The following is a 22,786-nucleotide window of genomic DNA, read 5'->3' as shown; positions in this document are numbered from 1 at the left end:
GTACTATTCGAACATAGTCAGGGGTCTGTGGTTTCAAAATTATCCCCAATGATGACAATGAGGAGATTTCCCTCTACGCAGACCATATTCTTCTATATGTAACAGAACCTATGCCAATTATACCTGTCCTATTCCACACCCTAGAGAAATACAGGGGACACTCCGGATATAAGATTAATTGGAATAAGTCCACGATATATGGCCCTGGGCAGATGCAAACCTGGGACTTAAGGGTGACTATGGAGGGTTTTAATTATCTTGGTATCTTTGCGACACCACAATAGTGGAAAGGTAATATCCATCTTTAAGGAAGATGCAGAGAGGTGGAAAGACCTTCCCCTCTCCTTATTAGGACACCTGCCATTTTTAAAATGATTACCTTACCCAAGCTCCTTTACACCCTCCAAACACATGCCGCCCACTCCCTAGGACAATGTTCACTGCCATTGCCGTAGAGTTGTGGTAGTATATAAGGCTGGTTGGACACCCCAGGATAGCGCTAAAGATGCTACAACGAAACCCCTACAATGGAGGAATAGCATTGCCTGACATTGAGGCCCACTACTGGGCCGCACACTTAATTCCACTCAACGAATGGACACATGCATCGAGAGACCACTCTGTAGGTAGGATTATCTTAGAAGTATGGGAACGGGCGACAAGATCAATGGGGTGGGCCTGCAGAGTCACCAGAGCAACGCCACTATGGAGAGGAATGTGACTCAGAGAGATTTCCACAATAAGAGATATCTTTAAAGGAAGGGAGCTCAAACTCCTAGCCACCTTTTGTAGTGAATACAGTCTCCACAGGTCCCAGTTAAAGTATGCACAATTGCGCCATGCATGGTTTGCGGAGGGAATAGTGGGTGCCGAACTACCAGAATATGCACCGCTAGAGGAGAGATTACTGCAGGAGGAGCTAATGAGCAAAGTAGTGTCCCTCACATATCAGACACTAAACAATAATATGCCTGATAATCTGGGTAGACTTCGGGATAAATGGGAGAGTGACACGGGAGACATGGAAGAATTTGATCAGCAGGCGGCCTTAATGCCCCCCAGGGAGAGTATTCCTCATTCACTATAAAATCTTGCACAAGATATATTATGATAGAGACCGATTGCCCCCGATGGGGAGGGCAGAGACCCCGACGTGTCTTCGATGTCGGACCGCCAGGGGGTATTTTCTACATACATTGTTGGGATGCCCAACCATACAGGCCTACTGAAAGATAATCATTGAAGAGTTCACTGTGGTCCTAGAGATGTCCCTCCCGGTAGACCCCAAATTTGTCCTTCTGGGTATCCCAAATTATGTTGATGCTTCTACATCCCAGCTACTCTTTAGTTCCCTGGGCTTAGTTGTGGCTAAACGCGATTTAGCCAGGCGATGGGAGGCAGCTGAGGTTCCCACAATAGAAGAATGGAGAAAGGGATGGACCTATAAATGGCTGCAGAAAAGGTCTCCTAGGAAACCAGGGTCTGCCCTCAAAGTGCGAAACTTTTGGGGTTGCTGGATGAGTTTTTAGGGGTTTGACTTGATAGAAGATACTGAATAACCCCTATAGAGGCAGGTGCAGGCCCAAATATATCCTTGGGACATGATGGCCAATCACTACGAGAATAAAGCATCGTCCGTGTTCTTATGGTAGTGTATTGAAATATGAAGCAATGTCCCTTTTAATGGTCTTACTGACCTTATGTGGAATTTCTGTTGCCTCTATAACAATGTAGATTATGAATGTCCTCCGCGTTTGTTACTATTACAACGACACTGTGTTTGTTATGTAAACTGGAAAAAAAAAAAAGATATTTGGATTTTTTTGTTTTTAAATGGGAGGCCCCAGACCTCCCTGTCATGAGTCTGGAGTGGGCTAAGGTGGGGAATTAGGGGTGGGGTAACTTGCATAATTCAGTGTAGTGTAAACATGCGGAATTACCTAATGATTCAGCGAGATTACACTTGAATTATGTAAGAAGAGTAATTCTCCATTTAACGCTATTTCTTAGTGCAAAAATGGACACAAGATTGCTTTTTGTGATAAGAAATAGCACTATATGCAACAGAACATGAATAGTGAGAGCAAGTGGCTGCTCCCGCTTGCTAAATGTGCCTTTGCGTTAGGATTTTTCCTCCCATATTACTCTTAATTACCCAAAGAGGAGTATTTGTGTAATTATTGAGCTACGCCGAATGACTAAAATTACTCCAAATACTCTGCCGTAATTGAAATTCTACCCAGGCCTAGGATTTTTATATGCATTAAAAAAAATTGGCATCAGAATTTATGAATGGAATATCTGTCTTTTTAAAAAGGTAAACCTCTGTGATGCTTTCGCCACCCTCCCCCTCCTGATGGCATTTCCATCAAAACTGATCCCCCCGCTGCATTCCCATCCCTCCGACAGCTGGTTCTTACAGTGGACTTTGCACCATAGCCCTAGCTGATCTTGTTGTAGATCAATAATATATATTTAAGTTTCAGCCCTTTAGGATGTTTCTCCCATGCTGCTACTGTAGCATTAGTTGGACCCTACTCCCCTCTCATTTGCCCAATTCATAGTATGCTTTACAGCAATATGTTGTTGAAGTTTGCACAATACATTTCACTGTCTACTAGAAAATATACAATTGCTTGGCTTGTGATGTTTGTACACGTGCAAGATGATGCTTTATTACTTTATAATGAAGTAAAGAGTTCTTAAAAAATTCACTTGTCTTCTAGTTAATTCAGACCATTTTTGCCCATTGTAAATTAAACATGGCTTTATTTTCATTTTTTCCAGTTCTACCAGTTCCACCAGTAAGCTCCCTTCTCATGAGGATGGAAAAAAAGATGTTTTAAGTCCCACGCAGCAAATAAGAGGACGACTTCTTAGGCCGAGGCCAAACCTCATCAGAGCCCCTGGCAGAAAAGTGACTCAACGTGTTTCATTTGAAGACACAAATGAAGTGCAAGCTTCAGCACAACAAATCAGATCGGTCAGCCCCTCGTCTGTGGTATGCTAAATTTTGCATTTTAACTGCCCTTGTACCTATGCCTCTTCTTGTCAGCAGGCTCCTGAAATTAATCATCCTATTTTCTTTATCTCTGATTCAGCTAATATTTTCTGTCCTTTGTATACATTTCAGCCCCACTTACTATTTTGGACACAGCTGTGCAATGCACATAAATGAAATAAATGAAATACCAGCATTTGTAAAGCTCACAGCTACCTCCAGAGAGGTGTCCCGGCGCTGGGGGCCGTCGGGAAGATTAAGCAAGCTATTGCCCAGAGTCACAAGGTGCTGGGCTAACCTGCCACTGGCCCTGGGGATCGAACCGTGAGCCCCCGTGTTCCGGCGTGAGCCACCCTGGCCGCTGCACCACACTAATTGTAGCCATACCCATGTAGCCATACAACAGTGGTGCAAGCTTCTGATGCACATAGAACAGGCACAATTGTGGTGAAAACTTGATTCATATTCTGTTGATTAGGAGAGGTCTTTTAGCTAAGAATATTCCTAGAAGTCACGCACATTGCTGGATCAGCAGCTCTCAGTTGAAGTGTGGTCTGGAGGCACAGCCGTGGGTGTTCTCTTGCTTTTAGCACACTTCCTTCCCCGGCAGAACTCTGATAAAGAACAGCTGTTCAGCTGTACAGGTTTTACGCAGGATCATCCTTACGAAACTAGAGTGCTAAGTTTGCTGTTAAATGCTATGACTAAAATCATAGTGTAATGCTTAGAAATAGGTAGAAATTGCTACGATGCTAGGAACTTAACAAACAGGTCAGAAAACTGTCATTTGTTCGGCTGTTTATGACATGCATAATTGCTTTTAGAATTTCAAGCTGTTTGGTTACTTTGCACATTTTAAGTAGTAGAATAAGACTAAAAATAAATGTTTTCAACAAATCCCTGTTGCTTCTAGTACTAGGTTGGAATGTGTTCAAGAATGAAAGGTTGTTCGGATTACCACTATGTCCATGAAACTTCAAGTAACCTGACAACACTGCTTATTCATGATTGATTAGTGGGTTTGTTACAGAACTGTGAAGTCCAAATGGTATTTCTTCCTCAGATAGTGCATTGGACTGAGTTCTTGCACTCATGGGTTAGACATCCCACCCCTACAGATCTAGGAAATCCCAAAATTCGTATTGTTATCTCCATGTTGGGGGTGGAGGTTACTTGATTTGAGTCCTATGAATCCTAAAGATGCCATTATATAACCAATGTATGCATGCTAATCACTCAAAGCTAAAAAGCATATGGAGCATAATACAACGTTATATTTTTTAAAAATGCAAGCCTAGGGAGCGTGGCTTGGAGAGCCAACATGGCAGTCGCATTCTAGGCCGGCTCCGCCAGCCCGACACACATCCGACATCTATCCTGGCATCCCGGTCTTGATGGTGGCACCGAACGGTGTGGCGGAGGTGTAGCACCCTGTTCTCCCCCCTTTGCGAAAATTGAGAGCCAGGGGCCGAGGCTGCGCCGCGATCCAGCCGCAACACGGGAGAGGCCTGGCGGTGCACCGGAAGCCTCAGGGGTTGCGTGCCGCGTTCCCACTGCGGGAGAGGGGCAGATGAAGGAGCTCGGCTGAGCCGGAGGACGCACCCGGCGGCAGAGGGCGGCCGGCCCTGGGGCGGGAGGCTTGTCCTCCGTTTGCAAAGTGGAGCCCAGCGAGGAGGAGGTGGAGGGATCCGGCGGCCTGGTCGGGCCGCGGCGGTAAGGAGGAGTGTGCAAGGCAGGAGAGGCGGTTGATTCTGGGCCGGTGCTGCACCGGAGGCAAATTAGGGCGGAGGCGGCCGGCTACAGGGGCAGTGGGCCTCTGTGTGGCGGTGTCCCATTCTGCTGGAGTGGCGGTGGAATCGGCGGTGTAGTCGGACCGCGGGGGGTTACGGGGATCTGGTTTGGCTGCCTTGCCTCTGGTACCGGGGGGGCAGCGGAGACTGGGCCTTGGTCACCCCCCCCCCCCCCCCCCCCATGGACGACGATCGGCAGCTCTAGTTCGGGCCGCGGGAGAGGATCTGCGTGGGGGTCTGCCTGTGATGTGGTAGCGCATCCTTCATTCTGCTGCAAGGCTGGTCACGCTGGGAGAGCGGAGAGACGCCTAGTCTGCATTGGGGTGTTGCGACCCACAGAATTGCGGTCGCGGACAGTCGCAATTACCTGGTGTTGCTGGGGTAGAAGCCTGAGGGTGGCCCCGCGCCTCACGACGATACCCTACGGAGGGGACTCAGTGGTGGGACTTTGTGGCACGTCTGAGTCAAGGAGCGGATGCGGGGGATCGGGTCGCCGGCTGGCACCCCGTAGCCCCCATTGAGGCCTGCTTAAAGAGTCCCGCTGGTTTGAGCTGCGGATGTGCGGGACGGACTATTGGGGAAGTCGTGAACTGCGTATCATCCTAGCCGACGTGAGAGGGTGCGATCCGCTTGGCCCCGGGGCCCGGTCGGCTTTCGGATCGGGCCGTGGGACCAGTTGTCCGCTGAGATTGTGCATCGCTCGAGCGGGGGCGGGACGGCCCTAGGTGCACGCGGCACCAGCATGACCAGAGACAAGGGTGGCGGTGGCGCGGCCAAGCAGGGGCCCATCGACAAGTTTTCCGGGGGCGGGGGCCACTGGAGGTCAACCTGGAGCGGTACCGGACAACGCGGCCCTGATGAACGCCATTACCCAGTCCAGGGACATGTTAGATGCCAAGATAGGGGCAGTTGGTGCGGATGTTATTTTGCTGAGGCAGGACTTAAGAAATGCGCTGGGTTGGATCACGGAGGCCGAGATGCGTATCTCTGGGGTGGAGGACGACGTTGCAGAGTTGAAACTAAAGGTGGCGGCGATGGAGACCGTCCAAAAGGGCCTCATGCACCGAGCAGAAGATGCATAAGGACGTGCCCAACGTAACAATCTCAGATTCGTTGGCTTTCCGGAGGGCTATGAGGAGGGAAACATGGAGCGCTTTCTCACCGCTTGGCTAGAGGACTGGCTTCCCCCCGATGCGATGTCCAGCTGCTTTGTGGTGCAGCGGGCTTATCGGGCTCTCCTGCAAAAGCCCCCGTTGGGGGTCCGCCCGCGGCCGGTCATTGCCAAATTCTTGAACTATTTGGACAGAGATGCCATCTTGAAGCAGGCCAGGGCCAAAGAACCCCTCCTTTTCAATAACTCACGGATCCTGATCTTCCCTGACTGTACGCGACAGGTCCAGCAGCAGCATCATTCTTTTAAGGCCGCCAAGGCCCGGCTGAGAGAGCTTAAACTCCCATACGCTCTGCTCTTTCCGGCCCGACTCCGAGTGGTCTTTCGGTCCCACACGCACTTCTTTGACACTCCGGAAGAGGTCTTCAGATGGATGGACAAGACGGTGCGGGTGCGGCCCCATACGCCGTCAGGGGGGGAATCCGATTCGTCTTCGGGGGGGGGGGGCGGCGCGGGGGGGCCCCCGTGGCCAGAGGCAGAAAAGGGACAGGCGATCAAGGTCCAGGCGGCGCTCGCGGTCCGGAGAAGCCGTCGGCCGCGTGGGATCGGCCCTTGGGGGACAGTCATTGGATCCTTAATAGAGAACACAGGTGCTGCGTAGTGACAATTCGACTGTTGGTATCCGGTATGTCTTGAACTGGGCTTAATCTACCGTCAGATGTGAACTGGCGGGAGCCCTCTCTGGAGGTTATGGGCTGTGACTTGGGGATCCATTGGTCGGGGAAGCCTGCATCCCCCCGTTGGGGGGTGGGGGTCAGCCCCGCCGCAACAGATACTTCAAGGGTTTTTTTGAGGTATGGGGTGGGGGGTTTGTTGGGGAAGGGTTGTTGTTTTTGGGGTCAGGTCGCACGTCCACTACAGGTCCACTGCAAGTTGTACACATGCCCCCGAGGCTTCATGGTAACTAAGGACAGTGATAAAATCCCCCATGGCTGAAGTGTCTGGTGGGGGGATGGCGATGCAGGGAGGTCTCTGTATCCTGAGCTGGAATGTGCGAGGGGTCTTGGATAAGGTAAAGCGGGGGGCCATACTCTACCATGCGAAGCAGGTGAAGGCAGATATTCTACTGCTGCAGGAGACTAATCTCCAGGGCACAAAGGCCCTCTGTTTGCAGCGGTATGGGTACCAACAGGTATTTCACACAGGCTTTGTGAGAGGGTCTCGGGGTGTGGCTATCCTGATACATCACAGGGTCCCATACACGCACGAACAGCAGTGATGGGCAGGGTCGTTACTTATTTCTCCGGGGTAGGGTCGGTGGGGAATCTTTGATCTTAGGTAGCGTGTATGCCCCTCCCCCGTTGCGGTGGAATCTCATCGAGCGGCTACAAACGTTGTGGGCCGATATGCCGGATGTAATGTCTGTGGTGGGTGGGGACTGGAACGATGTCATGAGCACCAGTGTGGACAGGTCAGGGGGGGTGGAGGGTCGTGGGAGAGATCTCCCAACCAAATTACATTCTCTTTTGACAGGCCTGGACTGGGTGGACACATGGCGGCGGGCTCATGGCGCGGTTCGGGAATATACGTATGTATCGGCAGTTCACCATTCCTTCTCTAGATTGGATTACATCTTTGTTCCCCGGGGCATGGCAGGGAGGGTGGTGGCGGCGGCGTCGTTGGCGGCGATTCTGCCACGGGGGCTCTCAGATCACTCCCCAGTGCTCGCACGTTTGGAGGCAGGCAGGGGACGGCAGCCGTTTCGTTGGCGCCTGGCAGTGTGGAATCTTCGGAAAGCGGAGTACGCAGCGCACATGGGGGAGGCCATCGCACAGTATTTGCTGGAAAACGTGGGATCCGTGTTGAGTGCGGCCTCTCTGTGGGAGGCGTTGAAGCCCACGCTGAGAGGGGTAGATATTTTGTGGTGTGCAGCGGCTCGCAGGCAGCATAGGGAAAAGTTGATCCACGCTGAGGCGAACATAGAAATTCTAGAGCGACAAAGCAGAGAATCGGGAGTGCCCTGGAGGTGTGTCGGCTTTTGTGGGCGCAACAGGAGTGTGCAGCCTTGCAGATGGATGAGGCACGGCAGGTGTGGCTGGCGACGCGCAGCAGAGTGTACCAATGGGGGGATAAATCTAGTAAGATGTTGCATCGCTTGTGTCAGGGCACTTTTCACGAGCAACCCTTACCGGGCATACTAGACGCAGAGGGTAACCCGATTACTGATCCTGCATCAATTGCTGAGAGTTTTGCCACATACTTTGCGGACATTTATGCCCCCAGGGAATGTCTGTCGGCAGACATGGTGGAGAAGTTTATTGTTGATCTGCCCCCCAGGGCGCTATCAGATGAGCTGCGGGACGGGTTGGAGGCCCCGTTGACAGAGGAGGAATTGGGGGTGGCCCTGGGGGAACTTAATCCTGGGAAGGCTCCCGGCCCTAACGGGTTCTCGAGTGAACTTTTCCGTCGGTACCAGGCGCAGTTGGCCCAACACTACGGCGCGGTGGTGGAGGAGGCTCGGGATAGCAGTCGTCTCCCACCGGATTGGAGGCATGCAGAGGTGGTGGTATTTCACAAGCCTGGCCGTCCCCCGGAGCATCACGCCTCATACCGTCCCATATCTCTCTTAAATGTGGAGGCTAAAGTTCTGGCGAAGGCCTTGGCCAATCGTTTACTGCCTCATATCACATCACTCGTGCATCCGGATCAGGCGGGGTTCATGCCTCAGCGGGCCACCCGGCATAATATTAGAAGGGCGCAGGTGGTGATTGTGGCGATCCAGAGGTTGGGGGAACCGGCGGCAATACTATTGGCAGACATGGACAGGGCGTTTGATTCCCTGAGCTGGGTCTATCTATTTGCTCTGCTTCCTAGACTCAATTTGGGGCCACGCTTTCTTTCCTATGTGAAACTTCTGTATACGGGGTTGACGGCGTCGGTGCGGATGGCGGGGGCCACCTCCTCTACCTTTGTTATACACAGGGGAACACGGCAGGGGTGCCCTCTTTCGCCCTATTTATTTGCTCTCGGCATGGAGCCTCTGGCTACCTGGGTGCGGGTAGACGCCCAGGTGAGGGGATTCAAGTGGGCCACGGGTCTCTCAGATAGAATAGCGCTATACGCAGACGACGTTCTCTTTTTTCTGACGGCACTTGACAGGACGGGGCCACGGCTTCTGCAGATAATGCGTATCTTTGGAGAATCGTTGGGTTTATATATGAATCCCCGCAAACCCACGGTGTGTGGGTGTTGGGAGGTCGGTCGAAGGTGGGCTCGTGGGCGACCGATGTCCAGTCGGCGGCAGGCTTGAAATACTTGGAGGTGGTGCTCTCGGATGTACCGGCAGTGGCCTGGGAGCGTAATGTGACGCCGGTATGGGATTGTGTTCGGGCGGACATTCAGATCTGGTCTCGCATGCCACTGACGCTTGTTGGTCGATTGGCCATCTTTAAGATGGTCGCGCTCCCCGACTCCTTTACCAGTTACAGAACCACCCCTATCTGATTCAGCCCAAATGGTTCCGGGTGGTGAATTCCGTATTGGGACAGTTTCTGTGGGGAGGGGGGATGGTGCGAGTGCCCATACGAACATGCTTCCTATCGACTTATAGCGGGGGCCTGGCGTCTCCAGATCTACTCTCGTATTATCAGGCCTCGCACCTGCTGGTCCTCAACGAGTGGTGGTATGGGGAAAGGGGGGACCCGGCATACGCCCTGGAACGCTATCTTATGGGGAACCACACGCTGCACACGATCCTATACTCGGTGAGGCTGCGGAGTCAGCTGCCACCAGTCACTCGAGTGGTGTTCACGGTTTGGAGGCAGGCGCTGCAGCGCATGGGTTGGTGGAACGTCCTGACCCAGGAGACTCCTCTGTGGGATAATGGGTGGTTGCCCCAAATGGCGGCCCTTCAGGGGTTTCGGGGGGGGGACGCCATTGGCGTCTCCACCCTGGGTGATGTCCTGAGGGGCACGACTCTGAAATCTTTTAGGGATCTTCAGGAGGAGTTCCATATGCCACAGGCATTCTGTCGTTACTTACAGCTGCGTCATGCGCTGTCTCCTAGCCTGCAGGCCCTGGAGTCCATACCCGAGTTCAGTCCGGTTGAGGCGAAACTTTTTATGGGAGACTTGCATGACAAAAATATTTCGCGCATTTATAGGTCCCTGGTTATACACTGCTCCCCTACATTACGGAAACTTCGGGGGGACTGGGAGGCAGATGTTGATGGACTGGAGGAGGAGGATTGAACGGAGGCCCTGGCGGCCCCGCAGGCGCGGCCATAGCAATTGGTTTATGCCTTGTCCAGTTCAAATACCTACACAGAGTGTACTTCACTAGGACACGTTTGTGGCGGGCAGGAATGATTGCCTCTCCGGACTGTCTTCGTTGTGGACGGGCGGAAGGCACATTTATACACACCGTATGGCAAAGCGCGGCATTGGATCGCTTCTGGAGGGGAGTCTTCGCCTGTCTTTCAGAGGTGCTGGGGTGGGAACTTATCCGGGCACCAAAACTGGCGCTGCTGCATGTTATGGGGGGGGGGGGGGGGCAATATATACAAACATCATCTCCTGAGCCTAACTTTGGTAAAACGAGATATTGCCAGGGCATGGAAGGCGACGAGGGCTCCCTCTGTGGCGGCCTGGAAAAATGGTCTAGACTTCTGCATGGGACTGGAACAGCCTATCTTCGTGGCCAGGGGGTGCCCGCGTAAACACTATCGAATATGGAAGAGATGGGTGGAGTACAGGGGCCTCTGGCTAGACCCTCCGGTGGTGGAGGAGCCTTCGCTGTTGAATTAAGACCGGAGGTTGGCCTATGGGGAGGAGTGGGCAGGAGCAGGGGGGGTGGGCTTGCGTTGAGACCCGTGGAGTGCTCCTTTGTTGCTGCGGGGGGGGGGGGGGAGGGGGGAGTATGGACTAGTGCGACCTTTGGTGGGGGGGCAGTGGAGGGGGGTATTGAGGTAGGGCAATATCGTTAAATGCTACTGTATTGTGCTTGGTTGTTTATGGGGGAGGAGGGAAAAAGTCGGTTGCTGTAAGGCATGCCTTTTGTTTGATTTGGCAGGTGTGTCTGGAGTGCAGAGCTCTGCGACCTATATGCAAATTGACCAATAAAATCGGTTTAAAAAAAAAAAAATGCAATCGTAAATGCATATAAAACATGATAATAAAATATATATTGTGCATATTAAAAGCTGTGTTTTGATGAGAAAATCAGGCATTGTATTGGGTTTATAATTAATGCAGTAGAGAACAAAATATAAAAATCAAAAAGGTACAAAAACTGTCCATAAGTAGTTTCCATAATCTGGATTCAGAAAAACAAAAACAGTCTCTTTTCTCTGGGATGAAGATAGGTCAGGTATTCAATTAAGTTTTCCCGAATTGATGATGAGGTAATATAGTCTCCATAACTAAGAGCGCTGAGTTGCATACCACACATCATTGAGTTATCAAGGTCTCTGGGAATAACGCTGGACAAGAATCTGAATATGCAGGAGCACATAAGCTCTTCCTCCAAAGGAGGGAATGTCCACCTAAACATTTTAATAAAAATAAGACCCTTCCTACCTCCAGAAGACTTCAAGTCCACTGTTCAAGCTCTAGGGGGATCCCAGGTTGGACTATGGGAGTGCAACACTTTGCGGCCTACCCAACTCTGCTGCTAGGCTCGTTACTGGATCTAAAAGAAATAATCACATCACTCCTGAGCTGAAATACCTAAACTGGCTTCCATATGAGGCAGGGATTCATTTGAAAGTTGCCTGCATGACCCATAAAGTCCTCCACTTCAACACTCTGAGATATCTTGCACATAAACCAGAGCTATCTTGTGGCACCAGAGCTTCTAGAGGCACTAGTTCCCTCCTACTGGAACCACCAAAATTTCATAAAAAGAAAACATATAACTGAGCCTTCTCAGGTATGGCCCTGAGAATATGGAATGAATACACTTCCTCCTGAAATCAGAATGAACCCCTCAACTGCCTCATTCAAGAAAGAAGTAAAACAAATACTGATGAACACATTTCTGCCGCAGAACGCATGAACTATGCTCCGGGACAAGTTTGTCAATCTGGGACCTGGGGTGTGTCTCTAGGGGATTCCCCACACCATGCCTCTCCTTGATGACGATTTTATTTTCATTCATGTCACCTTGAAGATTGTAAAGAGCTCTGATAACCGAGAGGTTCATGTTTGCACTATTTAAAACTTTCAAAATAAATAGTTTCCTGGGTCCTTTGTAGCAACATGTGAGGAGGTGTGATAGGCATGGTCAATGCAGTGATTTGGCACAGCTCCAACAGCTGGTGAAGCAGATGGACAAACACATTGGAACAGATCCTGTAATTTCATGCCATTTTGAGGTGGTACTATAGCTTTGATCTTCATTTCAGTAGCTGTAGGCGATTCGAGTTTTGAGAACAGCCCATCATATTGAGCATATTTCCCAATTGGTAGTTGCATTGCTCTACAGTGGATTTGATGACACTTCAGTGGTCTCAGAACTTGTTTACATTGATGGATGCCATGGGGTGCATCTCCGGGGGCAGCTTCAGGATGGTTTCATTCAGGCAGCTCATGCACCAAAAGACTGGTGTCCCGTACAGAACATTCATTTTATGAAAAAGATATAGTCCAGTACTTGCTTAGTACAAAGAGACAGTCGTAACCCGGATAAAATTCGACATTCTGCATTTCTGTTCAGCTTGATAGGGGCATCCATGTTATTATCTGGTACACGTACTTTGCTAGAAAGAGAAGAAAACTGCAGACGCCACTGATCAGAAGGATGGTAGGAAATCCACTAAACAGACTTAAAAACAAAGAGTGAAAAAACAAAGGAATTAGATCCAAACATAGCATTAAATCCAGTCACCAGATTCAATGGTTTTGAAGAAGTGCACAATGCTATTTGTTCTTGTAGTGAAGATAATATGCACATAGTCCACAAGATGAGTAGGATACAATGTCTGTAAAAGCCACTAAACCTCTGAAGCAGAACAGGCTGTTTGTAACTCAAATGTTTCTGCTGCTAAGGTCAAAGGATCCCTTTATGTATCAAAATTGCAACACTCTTACTTATTTTATCATATAACATGTTGCTAATGTTTACTCAAAGCCAAGGGACAGTTTCATTCACATTACCAAATGGGGGATACAAGGTTATTCTACAACATTTTATCACTTTTTATGTAGTTAGCAAATAGGGTTGGCCTTGTTCCATTCTGCAACTGCTTTCATTAGTTAACATTAAATATGAACCAATATTCAAGAGCATATTGAGTCAGGATGGATGAAACGTATGCAGTTGATGATGTGCAGTGCAGACTTGGCTTGAAAGGGTTACAGATTCCATGTAATGTGCGGAATACACTGAGATTGTATATCAATTGTGGTGATCTCAGAGATTCTCAGAGAAAATTGGTGCAACCAGTTCATAGTGCGAACTGTGCTAACTATACGTAGGTTGTGTAACTATATATGCAGTGACAGCTCAGTGGACATCCCATTGAACGACCTCCTAGGAATCCTTCTATTCCCTCTGGTTATAAAGTTTGTGATGTGATAACCCATGCCGCTATTATGTCACGGAGACATAACCCATGTATAGTTCGCTGTGTATTCCGCACAAGTTGTTGTCACCCGATGAGGTATAATTAACAAATATCTGAAAAATACAAAATATAATTGTGCATGATTAAAAATTGGTCTCACTTAGTTAACATGGATTTTGAAACTGTGTTTTCACAAATGTCTTTTTGGGTTTCCACTATATGGTGAAAGGTTTGCTCACCATATTACAATTGTTCTCATGTGAACAGATCTTATTATACACATTGTCATATTACGTTTAAGCCTTGAAGAAGTCGTGGGCTCAACCCCAATCGACAAAACACGTGTTGGCTGGGCGTAGTGGATTAAAAGGAAAAGCATATGGATCACTCTTTTTCATGGTCTTTTTACACTGATTTATTAAGAATTTTTCACAATTGATTTGAGCGTGTGCAGAGGATAGAAATTGTTTTGTATGACCTTAGGGTCAAATGTTTCGAGGGCTCAGGGTGTTTCCCGTCACCTCTGGCCCCGCCAGAATTGTTCACCACCGTAGACTGACGCAAACTCTATAGGCGCCAAATCTCCTAGCTAAGAACACCCTTACATTGCATCACTTATCATATTTTCAACAGTCATAATGTCCCAATCATCTGAAAAGAAACTAGGAAAAAGTATGTCATCAATTGTCAATTTTTAACCTAGGGCAACTACAAAATTTCTATTGGTATCATTAGCTAATACGGAGCCCTTTCCCAAACCATGCCTTTGGGCATAGAGTAGAGTGTAATGTTTGCAGCATAGAGGCTTTGTTGAGATCTGTAGGAGGAATATTGCGGTTGTAGTCCTTGACCAACGAGATATGGCACAGTTTTATCAGGAACATAATGTCCATTCAGTAATAGCAATACAACATTTACCATGATGAGCCACATATCCAGGAAAACTACTACTGCAGCAGTGCAAAATTAGGACCTCTGTGGTATTAAATAATTGTCATGGAAACAATGATAAGCAAGAAGAAATTAATGGCGTTAAGTAACTGTGGAGTGTATCAGTAAATCATCTTCTTCAAAGTCAGAGTCCTTTGTATAAAGTGTTATGTCTTGTAAAGCATTATTTCAATTGCTGTCAGCACTGTAGGGGGTTCATAGTAAACCACAGCATTAGTAGGAATTGTTGCAATTGTAGACAACATCAGATCCCACAATGAAATCTTTTATTGATGTGAAGCTAGTGACACACAGCAGGCTTAAGAATCCCAAGATTGGCATTCAACTTTCATCATCACTGCACTCTACTTGGGTTAGCTCCTTCACAGTAGGGAGAGATATTGAGGCTCTACAATGTAGACTTCGTGGTGTTAGAGGGTCAGTTTCACAGAATATTGTATTGTAATTGCATATATATATAGCTCTTACTACCCCTGACAAGGCGTCGAATTGCTTTTTCGGCGAGTAGCACGCTACTCCGAGACCCATAGAGGATTAGTGTTGAATTAGTATAGTGAAACATGCAAGTAAATTTTAAGTGGTGGATAGGTTAGTCAGTTATTTGGATTCGGAAGGATAGCAGCAGGATAGAAGAGGAAAAAAAAATGTTTGTATTTATATAGCGCTTGTTACCCCTGATGGGGTGTTTAAGCACGCTACTCCAGAAACCCATAAAGGATTAGTGCTGAATTAGTATGGTGAAATATGAAAGTAATTAGAGTGGTGGATATTAGTCAGTTATTTGGAGTGAGAAGGATATCGGACGGATAAAAGTTGAAAAAAGGTTTGCATTCATGTAGTACCTGTTACCCCTGACGGTGTTGAAGCGCTTTTCTGGCGAGTAGGACGCTACTCCGGAACCCGTTAAGGATTAGTGTTGAAAATTAGTAGAGTGAAATATGAAGTAATTTGAGTAGTGGATATGCTATTCAGTTATTTGGATAGAGAAGGGTAGGTTGCGGGAAAGAGGTTTAGATTTATATAGCGCTTACTACCTACTCCTTGATGGGGTTTTGAAGCGCTTTATTGGCGGGTAGCACGCTACTCTGGAACCCATAAGGATTAGTGTTGAATTAGTATGGTGAAACATGAACGTAATTTGAGTGGTGGATATGTTAGTCAGTTTTTGGGATTGAGAAGGGTTGGGGATGGGTAGAAAAGGGAAAAAGGTTTGCAATTATATAGCGCTGGTAACTCTGATGGGGTGTTGAAACGCTTTATTAGCGAGTAGCACGCTACTTTGGAACCCATAAAGGATTAGTGGTGAATTAGTATAGTGAAATATGGAATTTGAGACGTGAACATGTTAGTCTGTTATTTTGATTGAAAAGGATAGTGGAGGGATAGAAGAGTGAAAGATTTTTTGTTGTTGTTTTTTTTAGGTCATAGCAATTGGAGGAGGTTTTTGGATTAGTAAAAAGGGGTTTTTGAGGGGAAGAGTCGGAGGGAAGAGTTTAGAAAGGTTTGTTGTGGGGAATCGGTATAGTAAAAGAGGTGTCAGATGATGCAAGGAGGGGTAGAGTAGGAGAGTCTAGAAATTGTTATTTTGGGGATCATAGTGGTATGGGGTTTGGGATAAATTAGAGAATGGATGTAGAGGATATATAGATAGATGGATAGGGTGAGAGATAGGGTAGTGCATTGGAAAGAGTAGTAGAAAGAAGTTTGAGATGAGTCACCAGGTTGGGCTAGAAGATATATTGAGAGAAGTATAGGCTGAGAAAAAGGAAAGTGCATTTGAAATGCTAAATTAGAAGAAAGTGATAAATATATAGGTCCAATGTTTTAAGCGCGTGCACAGCTCGGTGTGTGTTGAGGTTGTTGAATTATGCGCAATTTGTTCCGTGCTCCTGGGTGTCGCTTCTCTGGGTAGAAGTGCATACGAAGTGAATCTTTGGTAGCTAACCCTGAATAGGGTGAGCCCCCAGGGCACTGGTGTAGAGTGTGTTTTTAAAGTTTTAATAACGTTGCTTAGACTTTCAATTGGATAAACGTTCGTTTATTTCATCACAACGTTAGTATTCATTTGTTTCTTTTTTTTAAATCGAAGATGCAGTTTTAAACAAGTGCCACGATATTACAAATCCCAATGAATTTCCCAATGAATTTCGGCTAGGTAGGCTAGGTATTAGCCTTCGTCAGGGGTTTTTTTCTGAAAAAAAAACGAGATATGTATGCTGTCTTAGTTATAGCTGTATGGGTGTGTCGGGAATATGGGTGAATAGTGTATCCGAATGGTGGGGAAATCGGGTGTTTGTGCCGCTTACATACGTCCTCTATTTCGTGCTTATTAGATGTGGTAAAGGGGTTGGGAGAAATTATACCCTGCGTGCCTTAATGGGTGAAAGGAAACTTATGCGGTCTCGTAAGTGATGGATGTTTACGCTTCCATGGCTAGTAAGTGACGCGTACAGTGAAGGAACTGGTTTGCTAACGTTACTGTGCTCAAGTGCTTTCTTGGTATATAATCAACGTGAGTTTATTAAGGTGGGTAAACCGCAATCCCTTATCGTATCAACACTTACTTGTAGGTTAGCGTTTAAGGATTTCTGGGCGCGCTCGGTCTGGCGGCGTGCTTGTTGCTCCGTAGAGTGTAACGGCGTGTAGGTGGGCGTGTGTAATTAAATGTCCTGGTGTGTGTGAAAATCAAAATAGGACTGGTTTCTATGACCATGGAAAGTAAAAAGAGCCTATATCATAGTTTAACTAGTATGTAGTAACAATAATAACAAAAGTACAATGAAGTTTGAATTGAAAAAATTGATACAGAATAATAACGAGGGCAATCAATTTAGAGATAACACGTAAATTCCATACGATCATTCATCCCATCTGGTTTCATTTAATTTAATGTACGAATCCAGTAGTTTTCTTGTTGCAGCAGTGTTTTGTGATTGTCTTTGCCTTCAGATTTAGTGACTACTTCTAGGATGTTAAACTTAAGTTGACTGATGTTATGTCCAGCTTCATAAAAGTGGTGAGCCACTGTAGATTTCAAGTTGTTCGTTCGGATGTTACTTTTGTGTTCATTTATGCGTATTTTGATTTTTCTTTCTGTCTGTCCTACGTAAATCTTGCCACAGGGACATTTGAGAGCATAAATTGTATTGGTGGTATCACATGTTGCTGTTACCTTGAGTTTGATGGTGTGTCCTTTCATTGGATGTGTGATATATGGTCCAGGTGTGATGTTGTTGCAGTTGTTACAGTTTCTGCACGCAATGGTTCCTTTATATTTGATTTGTGGATCTTGGTTGATAGGATTCTTTATGATCTCTCCCAGGTTTTTGCTTCTGGTGTACGCAAATATCGGTTCATTTTCAAAGATTTTGTTAAAATCCGGTTCTAGGCGCAATATTGACCAATGTTTCTGGATGGTATTTTTGAAACGTTTGCTCATTGTGGAATATTTGGATACCACGGTCATGCGATTGAGTGGGGTTCTTTCTTTTGATAGTAATGCTGTTGTCCTACTAATTGTGTTGCTTCTAGCTTCTGCCTGACGAAGGATGTTATCTAGATATCCCCTTGTCTTAAACCGATGCATCATTTCTTTGGTGCGTGCTTTCATGGTATCTGGATCAGATACGATTCTTTTTACTCTCAAAATTTGTGTGAACGGTAGGTGATTCTTTAAAGCATAGAGGTGAAAACTGTCATATGATAAGGTATTGTTTTTGTCGGTGCTTTTTCTGTGTAAGTCTGTTTGAAAACCTTGATGGGTTTGTATGATGGTAACATCCAGAAATTTGATCATGTGTTGTTGGATATCGAAGGTAAACTGTATTCTCTGATCAATGGTGTTGAGTTCTGTCAATAGTTTCGTGAGGGTGGTTGTTGGTCCCTGCCATAAAATGAAGATATCGTCAATGAAACGTACAAACATTTTTAGATGAGTCTGCCATTCTGGATTCGTTAGAATGTGTTGTTCTTCATAGTTTCCCATGAAGATATTGGCATATGTTGGGGCAGTACAGTTTCCCATCGATGTACCTGACTTTTGTAGATACCAGTTGACTTTCCATTTAAAGTAACTGTGTTCTAGTGTAAATATCAATAGTTCCATCAGAAAAATTTGTAAATCTTGATTATACTCACTTTGCAGAAGAGCTTGTTCTGTGGCTTCTATGCCTAGTTGATGCGGTATGGATGTGTAAAGTGATTTCACATCAACTGTACACATTGTCACTGGTAGATTTATGTCTTTGATGGTTTCATGGAATTTGATGAGGAAATCTGTGGTGTCTTTGATGTGAGTTGGAAGTTTGGTGACACTATGTTGAAGATGTCTGTCCAAGTATTTTCCTACTGGTTCGTGAATGCTGTTCTTTGTTGATACGATGGGTCGGAATGGTGGGTGGGTCAGATGTTTATGTATTTTAGGCACCATGTAGATGGTAGGACTTTTGGGGTTTGTTTGAATCGGGTATTTTTTTACTTTTTCGTTGATGGTGCCTCTGTTTATGGCTTTGTCCACTATTTTAATGAGGACCTCTTTGATTTGTTCAGTCGGGTTGAAATCCATTCTCATGTACATTTCTTCATCTGATAGATGAGTTTCCACTTGTTCCTCATAGAAGCTGGTGTTAAGAATTACTAATGCACCACCTTTGTCTGCTTTCTGACATGTAATATTAGGTCTATTGGCTAGTGCTTTCAAGGCTCCCCATTCTTTCTGTGTGAGATTCTTGTGTTTCTGTTTCTTGAAGTTAAATTTCTGAAGGTCTTGTTTTACAAGGGCTTCAAATGTGTCGAGGCTTTTGTGGCTAATAGGGGCCATATACGTGCTTTTAGGTTTCAAACCTTTGAGGGGATCTCCAATGCTGGGTTCCTTATGTTCTATTATATTTTCGAAGTAATGCCTTAATCGCAGCTTTCTCATCAGTTTGAAAAAACTTATTTCTATTTCTAGATAGTTGGTGTGTGACGTTGGAACAAAAGAAGTACCTTTTTGTAATACGTTGGTTTCAATTTTTGTGAGTTGATAGTCTGAAATATTGATGACTAAGTTGTTTTCGGGCCCCCTTTCTTCTGTTTGTTTTGTTTGGTTGTAGTCATGCGTGTTTGGGGTGGTACGTTTGTGCTTTCTTTGGCTCCTCCTGGGTCTTCCTCGTTGGTTGTGCCTGCCTCTAAAAAAGAGACCAATGCAGATGTGTCTGGTTGTGAGGTTGTTGGAATGGTGTGTTCTGTAGGTTTTCTTGAGACATTGGGAAGGTCGCTTTCTGAGGAAGATGTATCTGTGTTTGTATTGTATGGTTTATTCTGTCTCCTTTTGGCGTATATGTCCGCCCAGGTATAGACTTCTCCCAATTTGTAGTCTACGGTGTCTCTTCTGTACTTTCTAATTTTTCTTTTGTTGATTTCTTGTGTGTGTTTGGATAATTGTATGTTGATATATTCTAGTATTTTGTTCCAATCTTCTGGGGGTAGATTTGTTTGTAATTCCGTTTTAACCATGTTTATTTCTTTGGTTAGCTCTTCTAGTATGCTTGATAACTCTTCTATTATTAGGAGGATTAAATCCAATGAACATTTATTCAATATTGCGAACAAAAATATATAGATCCATAAGTACATTGAAAGTATATAGATGCATAAAGGAGGTAAGTATATGTAGATTAAAGATATTGATAGAGGTACAGGATGAGAAATAGGGTAGTGCATTGGACATGCTTTTTCAGGAGAAAAGTTACAGACACACATATCCAAGTACATGAAAGGTACATAGATGCACAATGGAAGTAAGTATATAGATGTTGAAAAGCATGGGCGAGATGATAGAACCTTGAGGGACCCCTGCTTTTGTGGAGTATGGTTTGTACGAGAAAGGTGTGGTATGGATGACATTAGTTCCGTTTTGAAGGTAGGACGCTATCTAGTCTAGAGCAGTTCCCTTTATGCCGGCTTCATAGTGTCTTTGTTTCAGAGTGTCATGGTCAACCGTGTCAAAGGCAGCCGAGAGGTCCAAGAGGAGTAGCGCAGCAACCCCGTTGCGGTCAACTGTATTCATCCGGTCATCCCAGGTGGCAAGGAGTGCAGATTCAGTGCCTCTTCCCGGACGGAATCCTGTTTGGAAGTCTAAGAGCATGTCATTCTTTTCAATGAATTGTGACATCTGGGCGATGCACATATTTTTTTAATGCGACCGATAGACATCTTCTTGTTTTGCGGTTTTGCTTAGAACCAGGCAACAGAGGCAGAATTACCGTTTGTGTGCCTTCAACTCCAAGAACTGGAACGGTGGTTTGTAAAACGGCCCAAATACTGATTTGTCCAGGATTCTATCTTGAATTAGATCAGGTACTTTAGGGATCTAATTCAGACTAAATCGAGCAGTACCCCTGTGCACCGTGTAGGTGGCGTCATTCAGCTCCACATCGGCGGCATCAACACTGGAAGTGAACATGCACGATGACTATATAGGTACCACCTCAGAGCGCTGACGTTGGTTCTTTTCTTTGTGCTCCAGTCAGCGCAGATCCGTAGAAAGCTACACTCAGTCATTTTTTGACTGACTTTTTGTCCAAGCGTTTTTTGAGATTTTCAGCTCCTGATGTGTCAGTGATGTCCCCTAAAAAGCCAACTGTCTTTAAACAATGTAGTGCCTGTCACAGGCAGGTGTCTGTAACAGACCTTCATTTGGTTTGCCTATGGTGTTTTGAGCGGGTCCATGACTCCAAGACCTGGGAGGACTGCCGTGCCATGAATCCAAAGGCAGAGGGAACTGTCCCTGAAGCTCCTAACTGCCCAACATCGGACGACCCCGCAACACACTCATTCCAGGTCACGTGGAAGGTCCCGGGACCGCTCACAGAACTACTACAGATGATCGTTGTCACAATCCACATCGAGGGGTTAGTCCCACAAGCGTAAGAAGTCTGAGAAGTTGATGTGGTCTTCGACTTCCTTACACCGGTCCAAGTCATTGGTCCTGGCACGGCAGCATAGGCACTGTAGGCCTCGCTCCATGGCAGAGCCTGTGCCACGGTCTGCACCGTGCCTCCCAAAAGTGCCCAGAGCCAAACCAAGTACCGCCCAACTTGGAGTTTTATGCGCCCATGCACCTCATATTTGGGGGGTACCCGATCCCTCTGGAGCTCCTTCGGGTGCCACGGGTATGGAAGGTGCTTCTACATGTTCTCCTCAGAGCCAGTCAGGCTCTCTGAATCCAGTGCTGGAAGCAGATCTGCACCGCCCTCAAGACCACAACCTTCCTCTCTACATGCTCCCAGAGCCACCAATGCACACGACAACGCATGCTCCATCGTCATACCTGTCTCGAACATGGAGCTGGATGGATGTCGTCCGACACCAACTCCGGCGCCGGTCGTTACCATGCCTTCCAAACTGGAGCCAGTGCCTTTTTTCTTTAATAGGCCTGGCTAAGGTGACGACAGGAAGAGGTCTGCGGACTCTCATGAATACTGCTATCTCCTTGATGAAACAGAGGACAACTGGTATGAAGAACCGGTGGACACCAGTGGTTTGGACACCTTACCAGACACTGGCCTGGTCTCTCCTTCTAACATGGCTACAGAGGAGCTTGTATTATTCGCGTTGCTGGTGCGAAGGGCAGCTGAGGTCTTAAACAGTCAGTTACCCACGTGGGCAATCAAGATGAAAGTTTTGATAGACTTAATTCAGGTGGGAGTCGCCCCTTCTGAACCTTTAGTCCTATTTAATGAAGCCCTTGCAGATGTCCTTCTGGTCCAAGCCCTGCACAGGGTCTCCAGAAATATGTCATAGTTGCAGTTTCCGCTGCTTTCTGGTGCTCAAAAAGGTTGGCAGCCTCCTTCCTATCCTAGACCTGCGCCTTCTCAACTACTTCCTGAAAAGTGGGAAGTTCAAGATGCCCACCCTAGCTTAGGTCTTGTCAGCTTTGGATCCTGGAGGCTGGATGGTAGCATTGGGCTTGCAGGACGCGTACTTTCACATCCCCGTCTTGCCTGCCCACTGGCCCTCAGTTCACAGTGGGCCAAGAGCACTTTAAGTTTGCCGTGCTCCCCTTTGCCACACCAGCGCCCCTGTTTCCTTAGGTGATGACGGTGGTTGCAGCATATCTGCACTGGTCAGGGGGTTCAGTCTTCCCCAACCTTGACAAATGGCCGTTAAAGGTTGGCTCGTTGGGCAGTCATCTTCCATCTTCAGACTACGGCGTACCTCCTGCATTTGGTGGGGTTCACTATCAACGTGCCAAAGCCAGACCTGGCTCCCTCTCAGACGCTCCCTGTCATCAATGCTGTTATGGAAAGTGCAGTTTGGGGCCTATCCTCCTGAGTGACAAGTCCAAAATATTCTGGCTATGATACTGATGTTTCAGTCTCTATCCT

General features: G+C 46.8%; 1 protein-coding gene across 4 annotated transcripts in view; it reads left to right on the top strand.

Moving 5' to 3' along the window:
- Positions 1–22,786, top strand: part of BDP1 (BDP1 general transcription factor IIIB subunit) — a 1,439,438-nt gene that overhangs the window by 749,697 nt on the left and 666,955 nt on the right. For all 4 annotated transcript variants that reach the window (XM_085632357.1, XM_085632359.1, XM_085632358.1 and 1 more), the window contains exon 26: positions 2,788–3,001. In XM_085632357.1, coding sequence (XP_085488483.1) covers positions 2,788–3,001 — 214 coding nt within the window. The remainder of the gene's footprint in view (positions 1–2,787; positions 3,002–22,786) is intronic.

This window comes from Triturus cristatus, chromosome 2_1 (assembly GCF_964204655.1).
Source record: "Triturus cristatus chromosome 2_1, aTriCri1.1, whole genome shotgun sequence".
Lineage (NCBI taxonomy): Eukaryota > Metazoa > Chordata > Amphibia > Caudata > Salamandridae > Triturus > Triturus cristatus.
Note: the sequence above shows the minus strand (reverse complement) of the source record. Positions and strands in the feature narration are given on the sequence as shown.